The following is an 18,589-nucleotide window of genomic DNA, read 5'->3' as shown; positions in this document are numbered from 1 at the left end:
GCATTGGATGACAGGGAAAGGGTGACAAACAGAGGGTAATTGGGAGAAACAGAGGGTGATATGGTAAGGGTAAAAGGAAGAGGGTAATGGGTAGGGGTAGAAGGGAGAGAGAGAGACTCTCTTACCTTTCACCTAGTTCTTCTGCAGAGAGGCTTCTATAGATGCTGCAAGCACCCCTTACTCCTCTCTGTAGATGCTGCAAGCACCCCATACTCCTCTCTGTAGATGCTGCAAGCACCCCTTACTCCTCTCTATAGATGCTGCAAGCACCCCTTACTCCTCTCTATAGATGCTGAAAGCACCCCTTACTCCTCTCTATAGATGCTGCAAGCGCCCCTTCCTCCTCTCTATAGATGCTGCAAGCGCCCCTTACTCCTCTCTATAGATGCTGCAAGCACACCTTACTCCTCTATAGATGCTGCAAGCACCCCTTGCTCCTCTCTATAGATGCTGCAAGCACCCCTTACTCCTCTCTGTAGATGCTGCAAGCACCCCTTACTCCTCTCTATAGATGCTGCAAGCACCCCTTACTCCTCTCTATAGATGCTGCAAGCGTCCCTTACTCAGTGGCGTCAGAAGGGGGGTGCGGCCCGCATCGGGTGTCACCCTTCAAGGGGGTGACACCAAAAAGAGCAGCATACAGACCCGCGGGCCGCACCTGCTGCTAGCACACCCTCTTCCTCTGCACCACCGAGGTCCTGCACGCCGCCGCCGCCGGGGGTCACTTGGTTCTCTCACCGCGGCCGGCGTCCAGAGCCACACACAGGCACAGAGCATCTCTATGTGCCTGTGTGTTGCTCTGGACGCCGGCCGCGGTGACGTCATCACACGCGCGGCATGAGGAAGAAGCAGGTGCGCGCCCAGAACCCTCCTGGTGGAAGCCAGCCTGGACATCCTGATGATTGGTAAGTAGTATTGCACAGAGGAGGGGGCACAGCATAAGGGGCATTACTGGGGGTGTTCTGGGGGTACAGCATAAGGGTATTATAGAGGGCACAGCATATGGGGCACTGCATAAGGGGAGCTCCTGGGGGTACTGTATAAGGGCACTACTGGGGCACTGTATAAGGGCACTGTATAAGGGGTGCTACTGGGGTACTGTATAAGGGCACTATAGGGGGCACTGTATAAGGCGTGCTACTGGGGGTACTGTATAAGGGCACTTCTGGGGTACTGTATAAGGGCACTAAAGGGGGCACTGTATAAGGGCACTATGGGGGGCACTGTATAAGGGGTGCTACTGGGGTACTGTATAAGGGCACTATAGGGGGCACTGTATAAGGGGTGCTACTGGGGTACTGTATAAGGGCACTACTGGGGTACTGTATAAGGGCACTAAAGGGGGCACTGTATAAGGGGTGCTACTGGGGGTACTGTATAAGGGCACTATAGGGGGCACTGTATAAGGGGTGCTACTGGGGGTACTGTATAAGGGCACTATAGGGGGCACTGCATAAGGGGAGCTACTGGGGGCACAGCATCAGGGACTCTAATACAGGAAGCATTGCATAATGGGCTTTAATATAGGAGGCATTGCATAATGGGTTCTAATACAGGAAGCATTGCATATTGGGCACAACTACAGGGGGCATTGCATAAAGGGATATTAATAAAGGGGAAACTGCATAATGGGCACTATTACTGGGGGCATTGAATAAGGGGCACTACTACTGTGGGCATTGTGTATAAGTGTCAATAATGTGGTCATTGTGTGAAATGGGCACTACGGTGTGTCAGAACATAAATAAGGGACACTACTTTATGGTGTAATGTGAATCTCTAGCACTAGGTGCGGTGTAATGTGGATAAGATTGTGCTACTGTGTGGCGTAATTTGAATTGGGGATAGTATTGTATGACCATGTCCCTTTCTTTCAAGATCACGCCCCTTTTTTGCGCTACACGCCTTAGGCGCATGCTGTCCTTTTATTGATAAATCACCGGGGGATGGGGGGGTCGTTCCACCACATCTCTAGGACCACTTTAAGCATTGCTACCCAGAATATCGGGCGTGGCATCGACACGCCTGCCGGGTGCGCCTGGCATTCCGTGAGGAGCATAGTGTGACTGCTGGACTGGTAAGGGGGAAGAGTTCGCGGAGTTGCGCACCATGGTCCCGATTTTTTTTTGGGGTGTTGGGGGTGTCACCGTGCATTACAGCACCGGGTGACACCAACCCTAGTGACGCCTCTGCCCTTTCTCCTCTCTATAGATGCTGCATGCGCCCCTTACTCCTCTCTGTAGATGCTGCAAGCACCCCTTACTCCTCTCTATAGATGCTGCAAGCACCCCTTACTCCTCTCTGTAGATGCTGAAAGAACCCCTTCCTTCTCCCTATAGATGCAGCAAGCACCCCTTACTCCACTCTATAGATGCTGCAAGCACCCCTTACTCCTCTCTGTAGATGCTGAAAGAACCCCTTCCTTCTCCCTATAGATGCTGAAAGAACCCCTTACTCCTCTCTATAGATCCTGCAAGCACCCCTTACTCCTCTCTATAGATGCTGCAAGCACCCCTTACTCCTCTCTATAGATGCTGCAAGCACCCCTTACTCCTCTCTATAGATGCTGCAAGCACCCCTTACTCCTCTCTATAGATGCTGCAAGCACCCCTTACTCCTCTCTATAGATGCTGCAAGCGCCCCTTACTCCTCTCTATAGATGCTGCAAGCGCCCCTTACTCCTCTCTATAGATGCTGCAAGCGCCCCTTACTCCTCTCTATAGATGCTGCAAGCACCCCTTACTCCTCTCTATAGATGCTGCAAGCACCCCTTACTCCTCTGTATAGATGCTGCAAGCACCCCTTACTCCTCTCTATAGATGCTGCAAGCACCCCTTACTCCTCTGTATAGATGCTGCAAGCACCCCTTACTCCTCTCTGTAGATGCTGAAAGAACCCCTTCCTTCTCCCTATAGATGCTGCAAGCACCCCTTCCTCCCCTCTCACAATATATCTCAAAAGAAAAAATGATAATTGCATATAAAGCAGGATGGGTGGGTCATTTTGGGCCAACTTTTCATTAAACACAGAACATATCAGTTCGGTATAAGAGGGGGCCAGCACTGTGTACAGTACATTACTGTTTTACAGTATACAAAATATGGTTTGACAGATTGAGATACTGTAGAGCATATTTGTGAAATATGCTAACATTGTAACGTCTTCAATATCAGCTATTTGCCTGCGACTATTTTTAAATAAAAGAAAGTGATGCCAAAATATAGGAGAGTGTGCAAGAGAGAGACTCTCTCTTACCTTTCATCTACGTCTTCTGCAGAGATGGTTAAGGGAACTTCTCCTTACAGGAATTGGAACACACTGAGTTTTATGCCGGGGCCGGTTACCAGAGTGTGACGTCAGCCCCCGGCAGCAGCAATGTGATAGAGTAGGTAAGAGGAGGGGACGGAGCAGACGTGAGGGGAAAATAGGGGATGAGAGCCGTCAGACCGCCTCCTGTGTTAGGACCCACAGCAGTGTATTGCCGCCGGACATTCCAACACCACTGTGTAGTGTGCGATGCAGGCATGTTTGGGCCCCATCTGCCTGTGATGGACCATGAAGTGATGGGGCCAGAACATGCCTGCAGTGCACCCCGCATCACTGGAATAGCAGAGCAGGCAGCAGTTCCATTAGGTTTGTCTGTGGGCCCCTAGAAGCGTGGGGCCCGGTATGGCTGTGCCCTTAGTCCCCCCCCCCCCCCCCCTGTCGCCGGGCCTGCATGTGGGAGCTACTACTCTGTTTTGACTCCTGGCTGTGCTTTGCTTAATCCAGTGCTCTGTCTGCTACTAATCATGGCCCTCATCCAAAGGAAGAGGTCGCTATGGCTCAGACACAGACACCAGCAAAGAGGTGCTGCAGCATCAGTTCAGACCTCCCAGAAGTAAGGTTCCAGGTGACCATGAAGTAGACAGATGTTGGCAATGGCTACTTTCAAACAACTGGGGGCACCACAGTGATTCACAGTTTGCACTAACAGAGAGTGTCTAGTGGAGAAGCAGCACCAGAAGGAGTGGTCAATAAAGGCATATTGCTTAGAGGTAACGTCATTGATGGGTAACGCACAGGAAACCCTACATGAACAAAGACCAGCTCATGGCCAGATGCCTGTGACCAGGTATTACATTTCCTCTACTGCATAAGAATGAACAAGTCGGCGGCAGTAACAGTTGCCAAGTGATACTCAAGCAGCTTCTGCAGCCGAACCTGCAAGGGAATCCTGAAGCCCAGATCTTCATAGCAGCCCTTCTCAGTCCTAGTTGTAGTTGGAAACAGCAGATCTTGATTGATAGTCAGATCACTGTACTAAGCCTGCTGCTTGAACCCTTACAATTATTTATTTATATAGCGCACACATATTACGTAGCACTTTATGTTGAATGTTGGGTCATTCAAATCAGTCCCTGATGTAGTGGAGCTTACAATCGGAGGGGCAGATGTATTATAGCGGCACTTATCGTGTGACAAAACAAAAGAGGAAAACTCTTAATTTCCTCAGTAACCTGATATGTTCTATCAACAGTGTACTCTTTTATATTCTTATAGCATTTAATATTTTCTTTAGCATATGTTAAATGTAATGAAAATTACTCCTATGCCCTTTCTAAGGTATATTGTAGCCCTGTGACAGTTTTTGATTGTAACTGGTTTGTTTTCAGATAAATTGGAATACAGAAAGCGCAGAATGATTATGGTTTCCGAAAGGTAAGGAAACACATAACCATTTGTCTTTTACATATATGTAACTCTCTAGAGCTCGCTATACATATTCTGTACAGTACATATTTTAGGCCTTTAAAGCAGCAGCATTTATTCAGGGTTTTTCTAATAGGATTTCAGAGTTCTGGCTTTGCACAGGATAAAAATAGACACGAGGAAGGGTGCAATATTTTATTTAGTCTGTAATTGTGCCGATTAAACTCTATCGGCTGATACGCACCACAGTCTCACACACCAAGTTATACTAATGAATAACAACACAAGACAACAAATTGTTATCAAGTTTTATTAAATGTGATAAAGGAAAGATATGGTGGCAAAATGTGTAAAACCGCCCTACCATAACACACAAATCCCAACAATATCAAAGACTCAACAAAGAATAGGCTATCCAGCCCCCCAACACTGGTGAGAATGAGGTATCCACCACACATCCTCACCATCGTCACAAAGCCAAGACCATCTGCCCAAGCCTTGCAGGATTAGGCCATCTGCCATTATCCAGCCCAATGGGGAATGCAGCCCACCCGCGAACAAGAGGGTAAGGGCCATCTGGACCGTTGATGCCCTAGACCCATAGGGGCATTAGGCTTAACCCCTTTGTCTGGAATGAGAAGCATACCCTACATACAAAAGATATAATTAACTAACTGGCTGTTCACACAGCTGCCAACTAAGATTTCTCGAACCGCCCCACCACAATACAAACAAACACCCTTTACTAACACTTGCTACTAACAACCTCCCTACCCCCTTTCACAAAGAGTAACCATAACCTAAACCATGCCAAATAATGTCCCTAACAAAGATGGCCATACCGTCCTCTTTAAGATGTACACCATCTGTCCTAAATAAGTGCTGGTCTCTATAAGACGGCTCCGGATGAGACACAACATACCACCTTCTTGACAGGACAGCCCACCCAACCACTGACTCTCCTGCGAGCTAGATCACTGACCCCAGGGTTCTGAGCACCACCCCAATAAAGGCGAGGTACAATATGGGACAGTAAAATATTGCAAAAATGCCAGTGCTCTATCACTTCCAGCACTTCCTGCCTAGCCACTGACCACAAATCAAGGGACGATCTAGCAACCAGATTGTTGCCTTCCAGATAAATAATCAAAAACTGGGTACCCAAACATTCTTACATAATCATCCAAGGAAGTGATAAGACTCCCATCTCATACCCCTAATCCCCAACCATCTAAACAATTACAACTCTGGAAACTCTCCAAATTTGACCGAAGAAGGTGACCGGCAGCCCAATAAAGGAATGAATGCCTGATAACCCATATTCAAGAATCATCCAAACACAGACATGAAACAAGTAAAAAAATTATCATTAAATCCCTAACCTCCTAACCCGAACAAACAATCTAATATACCAATATGTAAGTATAAATGTACCTAAATTATCCCTAACAGTGGGAAAAAAGGGCGTGGGAAGGGAAATCCTAAGTAGACTAGAGGCAAAACACAAAAAACTTTCCAGGCAGACAGAAGCCCTGAAATTCACCCTTGTCTGGAAAACAAATCCTCTAGTTAGGACAAATTAAGCAGATGGAACTCTGATGTAACGACGATATACACCAAACTTCCACCTGCCCAACGTACAAATTTGGTCCATGGGTGAATCCGCCTCGGAGGCAGCCGAAACAGCGCCAATTCAAAATGAGTGGGTACCATAATCGTGGTAGACAAACCCAGCCACAAGAGGCAACACTTCAAAACCCATCCGAATTGATACAGAGTCAACTAAGGACTTGGTCCAAACGGATGTATTTCAAAGTATCGAAAGGCCAGCCTCACAGGGCAGATGCTGTGATCAGGACACCCATCCAAGGTGAACCAACGTCCCCAGCCCAATTGGTCCATCTTGGAGCATTCCATCTTGCAGAAAATAGAATCTTGATGGACTAAAATATGCACTGAGACACCAATTCCCTGACACGAAGTGCCCTGTGGTACACCATCACGAACGGCAAGCAATACAATACCATCTCATGAGGAAACTAGCAAAACACTTTAACAACCTCCATAAGCAGACAACGTCAAAATGTCAATAGGCCAATGCTGATCCGGTAACGATGGGACTTCACGTTCCCAACCTCTTAACAACCGCAACAAATAAAATGAGCGAGTGACATCTACTACAGTTTCAAAAACTATGAAATGCCAGCAAGAATTCTAGACACATAGGCTTTGGATTTACCCGCTCTATATAGATGTCAAACAAAGGCAAGAATTAACGAACTAGGACTCTTCCCTCTGCTCTCAGGTCGATTACAGAAGTAACTCCAGCACTCCCAGGCCGTACAATAAGCGTGATAATAACATATCATAAGGAATCGTTCTAAAGAAAATACACAACACATTAAAAAAAGGTAAATTAGTTGAACATAAAAAAATTAAAATGGCATGTAACAGCAATTAGGGAGCGGCTCTAGACTGCACACCTGGGACTGGACTGTACCCTGCGTCTGGGATACAGGGTACCCCAAAAGACAGCCCAGCCAAGACCTCCCCAGGGCAGCACACGGAAAAAAGTGACAGTTAAGTGTTATAAAGTATCAGGTGTGTAAAAGTAGCTAATAAGTGTTAAAAATAGTAATAAAGGTAAAAAATACATGTGAAAAAAAAATCATCAGGGGTTATAGGTTGATATAATCAGAATAAAAATGACAATATTGCGTTATCACAGAGGTATATATCTGAGGTCACACATGTGCACTGCCAGAGGTTTAACGTGCGGAGGCAGCAGAGGGGTCCAATTGGATCCCTCTACGCAACCCTGGCCCTCCTTCCCGTAGGAAGGAGCAGGGCACCAGAAACCAACGGCATCTAAAGATGGCATTGGTTTCCGCAAACAAGCTTGCGGAATATTAGGAAGCGCAATCAGGCCCCTGATAGTAAAAGGGCTTGTTACGTAAAACATGTAACAAGCCGCCATTAGTGATCATTAATAGGTCCCTAAGAATGATTAGAGCATGGCCAGAGATCACAATGCCGCCAAGCTCTGGGACAGTAGATAGTCAGTAGAAAAAAGTCAATCTGAGAGGGAATTGTGAGCTCTAGAGTGGTGAGTATACAATCTATCTGTTATGTTGAGGAGTCGCCAAGGATGACTGAGTTGAAATACATCCTTAATTCCTTGTGGCTGAAAAGAAGGGGGGGGGGAGGTGGTGTGTGGTTGTGGTGGAATATGGGTGTGGTTGCTAATGGGCTAGGTGTGGTGTGGTGGGGGGATGAAGATGAGATGTGGAAAGGAAGAGGCAGACAACGATGAGGGGGCCAAATCGTTTAATGGAGTAGTCACAGTGCTGCTCCTGTAGAGTCCCGGACAGAGGGGGATGGTGTGGTGGTGGAAATGGGAGAGACTGGGGAGGTGGGTAGACCCTTTCAGGGGGCTCCTTGCCGTGCAGTTCAATAGACCGGCACGTTACCCCTGCTGGACCTCTGGTCGACAGTCTTACGGAGTCTCAGGTGGTGGATGGGGGGAGTGTGCACCCCGGCGGCGTCCCGCATGGTGGTGAGATTCTCTGAGTCACTTAGGTTGTGGGGTGTCAACGGTGCGGCCGTGGAGGTAAGAATGTTGCTGCAGATGGGCGATGCTCAGAGTGTGCCGCTGCGACTGCCGAGACACGCTGCTGCTGATGGTGGAGGGCATCGGGCCTGCAGTAGTCAGCGACCGGTGGATGGTGCGTGGGGAGCTGGGTCCCCTGTGGCTGTGGATAAAGCTGCTGCTGCGGGGCCACTGGCGCAGGTGGGTGCACCACTGTGGGACTGGTGGTGGTTGTGTGGATCCTTACCACCCCTCTGGCAGGGGGTGGTCTGCCCGGGACGGGCTGGTGAAAGGCACACTCTTGGGGAGGCTGGACTGCGGTGGAGCCTGACACTGATGGTGTGGACAGCGCTGTGCCATCGAGTGTGTGGGTGGTGGGCTGGAGGCGGCTGGTGGCATCGGCGGTCCCCGTGGGGATGGGGAATGTCGGTGGAGGAGAGCCGGGATCAAGTGGGATGTTGGGGTGGAGATCTAAAACGTGTTTCAGCAGGGGGTCTGCCTTCTTCAAGGAGGTGAGGAGTGTGACAATGCAGGCGTGCAGGTAAAGTAGTGGACTTCCGGGTGTTTCCGGCGATCAGGTGATGAGGCCAATGGCGGGCAAGTGGGGCTGAGGTGGGTGTGTGTATGGAGGTACTGTGGGGATTGGCTGCGGCTAGTGGCGTGTCAGGGGAGACCCGCGGGGATTGGCTGTGGCTGGTGACGTGTCAGGAGAGTCCCGTGGTGTGACAGACGTGGTGTAATGCTGCAGTCGTGTCAGGTGGACGGTGGGCTTCCGGGTAGGCCGGCGGTCAGGTGATGCGAACGGCCAGTGGTGGGCGAGTGGGGCTGATGTGGGTGTGTGTATTAAGGTTCTGTGGGGATTGGCTGCGGCTCGGTAGATGGCGTGTCCAGGGAACCCTGTGGGGATTGGCTGCTGCTGATGACGTGTCAGGAGGGCCCCACGGTGTGATGTGAGTGTATGTTTAATATTTTGTACATAAAGTATGTTATACACTTAAATACAATCTCTCTTTGGTAGAAGTTTCATTTTGGGATGCCTTTGGGAACAGGAGTAAAAAAGACATGAAGTACTGTAGTTGAACCCTTCCAGGCAACTGCAAAGTTCAGACTTGTCTTGTAGTGTCTCTATCTGTATTATAGGGATGGCCATTGGTGGGTTTCCGTCAATGGTCACCATCGGTGATAACCATCGATGGTAAATTGGCAATCTATGGTGAACCATCTATGGTTTGCACCTCTCAGTCTGGCTGTAGCTTCTGCATTGAGAACTAGTTATACAAGACATAGTTGGGGGTGTGGCGGCGCATAGGGGGTGTGGCTAGGGATATTACCCGGCATTAGGATCGGAGTGGGGTGCATAACCACACGATTACATCATTTTGGTCCAGCACTGCTACACAGTGCAGAGATTACCAGCATTGTGAAGCATACATGCCTACCTTTTAATTTCTCTTCCCTGGACGGGGACTAACAATTCACGTCATTAAGCCCCGCCCCCTCACGGTAAAATTGCCACGATTGGCTAAAATTAACATAGGGGGCGGGGCCAAATCTGGCGATTAGTGTAGAATTGCATCATTAAGCCCCGTCTCCTGCACGGAGACCCGCGATCGCCGCGGAAATTCTCTTCATTCTGCCCACTTAACTAGGAAGTGGGCAGAATGCAGGAGAAATGCCTACCCTTCCGGGGGTGCGGGGGGTTACCCGTGAAAACCCGGGAGGGTAGGCATGTATGTTGTGAAGCAGGGGGCGGGGCGTTATGACACAAGCCTGGTCTGCTTTTCTGGGGGCCGGGAGCACCATCCCGATTTTCTGGAGGCTCCCATCCATTTGTAGTTTTATCAAGAGCGTGACAAATGGAGAAGAAGTGCATTAGGACTTAGTGCTGCAACCTATTTGATACTAAAGGTCATATCAGCAGTAGAAAACAATTAAGGAAGGTGCTACCATGGATGATTAAAATACAGCTACATGTCACTAGTGATCACATGATTTGTGATAACTGTAGGAAAAATTAAAAGGGATTCTTTAACTGCTGAGGAAGGACCAAGCACATTAATTGCTGAGGAAAGTGACACAGAAGTAGCAACAAGTAGGACTGAATCAGCTTTGCAGTCATTAAATGAAAGTTTAAGCAGTGTGGGAGCATCACCTATCAAGAGGAAAAGAAACCTATTGCAAAAGGAAACCTGTAAAAATTCGGCCAGGCTGTGGCTGCTGATTCGTACCACAGCCTGACCGGGTCCTGGTAGCTTGCGAGGCCAGGAAGTCTGCATCCACCAACGCAGACCCTGGCCTCGTACCTCCCGGACACTGAGAGCAACACGCCCCCATTTTCGGGAACGCTGCCCAGGAATGCCCCCGCAATTCCTCAACCTGTCAATCAGGCTACAGCTGGGAGGCTCTGCAAGCGAACTCGCAGACGGAGGGCTGCAGATGCACAGTACTCCCACCATCGGAGATGTGTGCTAACCATCGGGTTAGCATACATCTCTGAATCAGGCTCTGTATTAGGTAAAATGTCTTCTATCACTAGATCTCAATGTAGAAGCTGCAGTCAGACTGAGAAGAAACAGTAGGGATGGCCATCGACCATCAATAATTTACAAACATCGATTGTTTACTACCGAAGGCCATTTTGCCATCGATGGCAGAGATCCAATTCTTTTCCTCCATCGATGGCGAAATGGAACCTGATGGGTTATTTTCTGCTCATGACACAGAGCTTAGCTCCATCCCCCGGTCTGTCCGCTATGCCCCGCCACTGGCGGCTTGCAAAACACCCAACAGTGGTGGCCATCAAGTGGTGTAAACCATCAATGGTTCACCAGAGATTATTATTGTACCATCAATGGTTACCACCGATTGTGCCATCGATGGTGACAATCGATGGAAAATGACCGATGACCATCCCTTGAACACAGGGGGTCATTCAGACCCGTTCGTGAGCAAAGGACGCTCGCAAACGGGTCGATGTTGCCCCACTGCACATGCGCACGACGGAGGGAGCTCCGTTGCGCGCATGCGCGAGACCCGGATGGCGACGGGCTCTCCGTCGCTCCGGGTCTCGCACCAAAGGGGGCGTGCTGTCGATGTTGATTGACAGCATGCCCCCTTTGGAGGGCGTGCCGGGGGCGTGACTGCCATGGGAACACCTACCGTCTGAGTCCGACCCCACTGACATCAGTAATGATGTCAGTGGGAGTGATTTTGGCTCTGATAGAGCCAAAATCACTCCTGGGCTTGCGGCAGCGAGACCCTACCGCAGGGTCTCGTCGCAAGCCCGATGGTCGCGATGGTCTTTGACCATCGCGACCATCTTTTTGGCCGCTCACATAAGCTGTGGGTGGTCACCCACAGCTATGCGAGCGACCAGGAGGCCGCTCCAAATTTAGCTGGGACAGCCCTGATTCAGAGCGAGCGTTCAGCTCTGAATCAGGCCCACAGAGAGAGACACAACAAGACAAGTCTGAACTTGCCAGTTGCATGGTTAGAGCAAGAAGGGTTCAACCGCAGTACTTCATATTTTTTTTACTCCTGTTCCCAAAGGCATCTAAAAAATTACATTTATACCAAAGAGAGACTGTATTTATGTGTATAACATACTTTATGTACAAAAAAAATAAACACACTGTTTTATAGATATTCAAGGTCAAAGTTCACATCATGTGACCTTGAAATGTAAAAGTCAATATTTAAATATGAAACTATTTTTTATGAAAACTATGGACCCTTCAAAACAAGACCAACATGAAAGTTCTACCACAATAAGAAGCAAAGTTATGATTCGTTTTAGTTGACCTTGCAAGCAAAAATTTGACATATTTTGTCATGTTTGCAACCCTGTAGCATGAGCACAGTGTATCGCTGAGGGCTAACATTTACATATGAAAGTTTCTTTGTCGTCTATTATCCTACCAAATTTCATGAAAATCTGAGACGGTCGGGTTGGACAGTGTGATGATTTGGCATGGAATGACCCAGTCATAAAACGTCTGTCAGGGTCTAAAACTGAATCCAAACCTGTATAGCATATATCCTGATTAAAGATTATCAGAACTCCACATGATTTAGAGCTATAGGAGACTGATAAGCATTCCCTGACAAAATTAGCCCAAATGGCTGAGGCACCTCCCTACACCCAATGGGTTTCCTGAAAAAACACCATTGCGGGAGATTTTCTATGGAGGCGAGTAAGGACCTTTTTTCTTTTAATCCGAGAATTTATGCCACCCACATTCCAGGTAGAAGGTAAGATATGGGGAGCCAGGGGATCTAGATGTAGCGGCATCTCTCTGAGCCATTTCTGCTGGAATGTGGAAGTGGAGGCTCCTTATGAAAATCAACTAAGAAGGAAGAGCAAATATATCTATGTCCCATCCAAGCAGCACTCTGCTCTCCATGCCTCCAGCCTTGGTACAGTGAGGACCTAACGTTAAAGCACATACATGAAATATACAGTAAATATGAATAAGAAACATTAAAAGTAATACAGTGCAAAAATTTTCTATTATAAAAAAAAATGGTGGAAGTAGTCCAACACTCCCACCGAAGGCATCGGAAGATCCTATCCCTTTAGAGGAAGGATGCTCCATAGTACAAACCAAGATATAGGATTTGTTTTAATAATTATTATTTTTTTGTTTTTCATTTTAGCAAAGTGGACGACTCCCAGACTGGTGATGCTTTAGCAACACCCCTGCATTCCCCTGAAACAACACAAAATGACCACAATATATCTGAACATGAGCTGGAAGTTCTCACAGAGGAGGACCTGGCAATCGACCAGATACTTAATGGTGAGTTTGTAAAACAGCAAAATGCCTAAAAAAATTATATAATTTATAGATGAGCAGGTGAATAAAGATAAATTACATATAATGAAGGACGTCACTAATTTCTCTCTACTGTGTTGTGCTGTCTCTTAAATGTGCCACGAAGCAGGAGAACTTTGTGGTGTGGAGGAAGGCAGCCTGGAACATAGTACAGTCTGATAGCTGGGTGGAAGGAGAGTCCAGCTGTCGGCATAGAGACCGCTCTCCCAGGCTGGTTTCCTCTATGCTGCAGTACTGTCTAGGTAAAGCGAATCTTGAAAAGACAGCAAATGCAGTGTGTGCTCATTAAGGGACATATTTATTAATTATTGGATCTTAGATCCAATAATTATAATTTATTTTCACCACTATTCGCGGCAATATGAAATGAAGATTCACCAGATTGTATTAAAATCACATGAGGGGCATGGGCTCCGAAAAGAGTTTGTCCCTGTGGTGTGTTAGAAATTAAGTGATCACTATGCCGGGGATACTCTTACATGCCGGGGATGCTCTTACATGCCGGGGATGCTCTTACATGCCGGGGATGCTCTTACATGCCGGGGATGCTCTTACATGCCGGGGATGCTCTTACATGCCGGGGATGCTCTTACATGCCGGGGATGCTCTTACATGCCGGGGATGCTCTGACATGCCGGGGGGGATGCTCTGACATGCCGGGGGGGATGCTCTGACATGCCGGGGGGGATGCTCTGACATGCCGGGGGGGATGCTCTGACATGCCGGGGGGGATGCTCTGACATGCCGGGGGGGATGCTCTGACATGCCGGGGATGCTCTGACATCCTCGGGATACTCTGACATCCTCGGGATACTCTGACATCCTCGGGATACTCTGACATCCTCGGGATACTCTGACATCCTCGGGATACTCTGACATGCCGGGCGTACTCTTATATCCTCGGGATACTCTTACATCCTCGGGATACTCTTACATGCCGGGGATACTCTTATATCCTCGGGATACTCTTACATGCCGGGGATACTCTTATATCCTCTGGATACTCTTATATCCTCTGGATACTCTTATATCCTCTGGATACTCTTACATGCCGGGGATGCTCTTACATGCCGGGGATGCTCTTACATGCCGGGGATGCTCTTACATGCCGGGGATGCTCTTACATGCCGGGGATGCTCTTACATGCCGGGGATGCTCTTACATGCCGGGGATGCTCTTACATGCCGGGGATGCTCTTACATGCCGGGGATGCTCTTACATCCTCGGGATACTCTTACATCCTCGGGATACTCTTACATCCTCGGGATACTCTTACATCCTCGGGATACTCTTACATCCTCGGGATACTCTTACATCCTCGGGATACTCTTACATCCTCGGGATACTCTTACATCCTCGGGATACTCTTACATCCTCGGGATACTCTGACATGCCGGGCGTACTCTTATATCCTCGGGATACTCTTACATGCCGGGGATACTCTTACATGCCGGGGATACTCTTATATCCTCGGGATACTCTTACATGCCGGGGATACTCTTATATCCTCTGGATACTCTTACATCCTCGGGATACTCTTACATCCTCGGGATACTCTGACATGCCGGGCGTACTCTTATATCCTAGGGATACTCTTACATCCTCGGGATACTCTTACATGCCGGGGATACTCTTATATCCTCGGGATACTCTTATATCCTCGGGATACTCTTACATCCTCGGGATACTCTTACATCCTCGGGATACTCTTACATCCTCGGGATACTCTTACATCCTCGGGATACTCTGACATCCTCGGGATACTCTGACATCCTCGGGATACTCTGACATGCCGGGCGTACTCTTATATCCTCGGGATACTCTTACATCCTCGGGATACTCTTACATGCCGGGGATACTCTTATATCCTCGGGATACTCTTACATGCCGGGGATACTCTTATATCCTCTGGATACTCTTATATCCTCTGGATACTCTTATATCCTCTGGATACTCTTACATGCCGGGGATGCTCTTACATGCCGGGGATGCTCTTACATGCCGGGGATGCTCTTACATGCCGGGGATGCTCTTACATGCCGGGGATGCTCTTACATGCCGGGGATGCTCTTACATGCCGGGGATGCTCTTACATGCCGGGGATGCTCTTACATGCCGGGGATGCTCTTACATGCCGGGGATGCTCTTACATCCTCGGGATGCTCTTACATCCTCGGGATACTCTTACATCCTCGGGATACTCTTACATCCTCGGGATACTCTTACATCCTCGGGATACTCTGACATGCCGGGCGTACTCTTATATCCTCGGGATACTCTTACATCCTCGGGATACTCTTACATGCCGGGGATACTCTTATATCCTCGGGATACTCTTATATCCTCGGGATACTCTTACATCCTCGGGATACTCTTACATCCTCGGGATACTCTGACATCCTCGGGATACTCTTACATCCTCGGGATACTCTTACATCCTCGGGATACTCTGACATCCTCGGGATACTCTTACATCCTCGGGATGCTCTTACATCCTCGGGATGCTCTTACATCCTCGGGATACTCTTACATCCTCGGGATACTCTTACATCCTCGGGATACTCTTACATCCTCGGGATACTCTGACATGCCGGGCGTACTCTTATATCCTCGGGATACTCTTACATCCTCGGGATACTCTTACATGCCGGGGATACTCTTATATCCTCGGGATACTCTTACATGCCGGGGATACTCTTATATCCTCGGGATACTCTTACATGCCGGGGATACTCTTATATCCTCTGGATACTCTTATATCCTCGGGATACTCTTATAACCTCTGGATACTCTTACATGCCGGGGATGCTCTTACATGCCGGGGATGCTCTTACATGCCGGGGATGCTCTGACATGCCGGGGATGCTCTGACATGCCGGGGATGCTCTGACATGCCGGGGATGCTCTGACATGCCGGGGATGCTCTGACATGCCGGGGATGCTCTGACATGCCGGGGATGCTCTGACATGCCGGGGATGCTCTGACATGCCGGGGATGCTCTGACATCCTGGGGATGCTCTGACATCCTGGGGATGCTCTGACATCCTGGGGATGCTCTGACATCCTGGGGATGCTCTGACATCCTCGGGATGCTCTGACATCCTCGGGATACTCTTGTATCCTCGGGATACTCTTGTATCCTCGGGATACTCTTACATGACGGGGATATTTTTTGTCTTTTGCCGCAGCTGCGTCTTTATTGTAATGTCGCAGCTGATTTTGTTCATAAGTTTGAAGCCCGCTTGCAGCTATACCTATCCGTCTCGAAATTCGCATTAGCCCTGTGGCAGGAGCAGTTTCTCAGTCTGAACATGGCGTCCTGTGTGAGCGGTACTGCGTCTTATCAGCGACCGACTAGTGACTCGCCCGTGTCTGCTTTGCCACCCACCTGTTCCCTCCCAGGAACTCCCACTTAAATCCACAGTCTCTTTGCAGTAACAGTTGGGACACATGCACACTACGACTCTGACGCATGCGCAGTACTTACAACTCCATCCGCTGCGTGCATGTCGGCATTGCGTGCAATTGGCATCAGAATCAGGCTCCAGTGTCCTGAAAGCTTGCAGTGTAATTCTTTGTAGTTGATCAGAGGTGGTCGCAATGCTGATGTCTGCACAGAGCGATTATTTGCTATTGCGCATGTGCTGAAAGTCCTGTAAACCAGAACTTATGCGTTCATCTGAGTGTACATGGAGTCCGCTATTGCGTACGCAGGTGCTGACACTAGAGCTGGCGAAGCAAAAACATGACCGTTCCTGGGAGGTGACCTACTGTATAGTGAATGCAAAAAAAAAGGCTATTTATGGGCGTGTTACGGCATGTCGGGGAATGCGGCTGCGTTCCCAAATGCAGAGCCGCAGCTGCAGAGGCCATATTCAGTTGGAATTCCGAAGGAGACACTGGTTGGTGCAAGTGTTGATGGTGAACGTGACGCTGATAGTGGAGTGTTTGGACCTATCGGTGAATTTGCACTAAAGTGGGCGTCTCAGGGCTTGCACTGTCTGGCGCACATTAGTACACAAGGGGAAGGCTGACACTTGTATTTGCATATAACCACCACTGTGACTCTGAATAACACAAGCATGCATGCATTAGTGTGCTCCTCTGAATCTGGCCATAAAAGGGATTTTTTTCTCTTATTTTTGTTGTTCTAAGATAGGAGATGCACAGATAAAACATAACCCAGGGCTTTTCCTCTGATGAGTTCTGATTACTTTATCTCATTAATGATAGCTTAACTGCGGGTATATTGTGAGTTTTTTTTTTTTTTTTAGCTTTGTGAAGGTTAAACAAAATAACTTTAAATTAATTTTATAGATGAGTGAGTTCTAGATTTCTTTTAATGTGACAGGGTTTCTTTTTATACCACATTTTATTTTTAATAAACAGTATTTCTGGGTTAGGATTGTATAAGATTGGTAGGCGGGAGTAAATGGGTTAATATTACCTGTAATAGTAGCTGGAAAAACCAGTACTTATGGAAATATCTTAAAATTAAAAATCATAGAACATACTTTAAATAAAGCAAGAGGGCAACCAGTTTTGGCTTTCCTTGGCCATTAAAAACCCATAATTGATCATGACTGATGTACACTGATCATTTCTTATCATTTCTTTTTAAGTAGGTCTTAATATTTTTACGGTTGTAATGTCTTTGCTAGTTTCTGTTCTATTTGATATGCTCAGTGTGGAACTTATGGCCTTACAGTTTGTATTTTATTTTCTCCATCTAGAAATACACATGGAAGACTTTCTGATGCAACTAAATATCGATCCTATGATCTCAGGACTGTCCTGGGAATATAATGAATTGCCCAGGGAATCTTCTGACCAGTAGGTCACAGCTGTCTGAAAACTGATTCCCCAAATCGAGTACCCTCACATGGAAGCATACTTCTCCTGCTCTCATTGCTTTATGCATATTGTTAAACTGTTAATGCGTCTTGTGCTCTGGAGATTGAATGCATCATTTTGGGAAAATGAATTGAGCTTTGTGCAGAGAGATAATATGTGTATACCTGAACATGGGTATGCAAAACTGATAGGTATGAGAGACCTGTAACCAGAAATGCCTTATGTCAGGGATATCTAACAGGTGGCTTAATGTGGCTATGCCAGTGGTTCCCAAACTGGGTGCCTCAGGGCACTTACAGGGGGGGGCCTTGGGTTGGAGGTCCAGTACAAATAAAATTATTTTTAGTCAGTGTGATAGGCAAAACCAATGCTGGCTGCTGCCAATCCAAAAATATGTGGACATCAAAAAGTGGATCCCTGTCAACCACCACGTGTCTGAGCCTAAGGGTGACTTCTAAGCACAATTTACTTCATTTAAGTTTTACTGAATTTCTCAATAAGAAACTTTTGCCCCAGCGGTGCCGTGGAAAAAATGCTGATACTCTAGAGCCCCATGATTCTAAAAAGTTTGGGAACCACTGGGCTATGCTATACATTTTATGGGCCTTACTTTTCTTA

At 47.8% G+C, this 18,589-nt stretch overlaps 1 protein-coding gene across 1 annotated transcript in view; it reads left to right on the top strand.

Annotated features, from left to right (window-relative positions):
• LOC148523516 (signal transducer and activator of transcription 2-like) overlaps positions 1–18,589 on the top strand; it is a 123,619-nt gene that overhangs the window by 104,399 nt on the left and 631 nt on the right. Inside the window, exons 20-22 of the mRNA XM_088473147.1 lie at positions 4,656–4,701; positions 12,938–13,080; positions 17,851–18,589. The exon at positions 17,851–18,589 is cut by the window's right edge and continues 631 nt beyond it. Of these exons, the coding sequence (XP_088329273.1) occupies positions 4,656–4,701; positions 12,938–13,080; positions 17,851–17,954 (293 nt within the window). The 3' untranslated portion in view covers positions 17,955–18,589. The remainder of the gene's footprint in view (positions 1–4,655; positions 4,702–12,937; positions 13,081–17,850) is intronic.

This window comes from Taudactylus pleione, unplaced genomic scaffold, assembly GCF_031769625.1.
Source record: "Taudactylus pleione unplaced genomic scaffold, aTauple2 ptg000130l, whole genome shotgun sequence".
Classification (NCBI taxonomy): Eukaryota; Metazoa; Chordata; class Amphibia; order Anura; family Myobatrachidae; genus Taudactylus; species Taudactylus pleione.
This window is presented reverse-complemented; position numbering and strand designations above follow the sequence as displayed.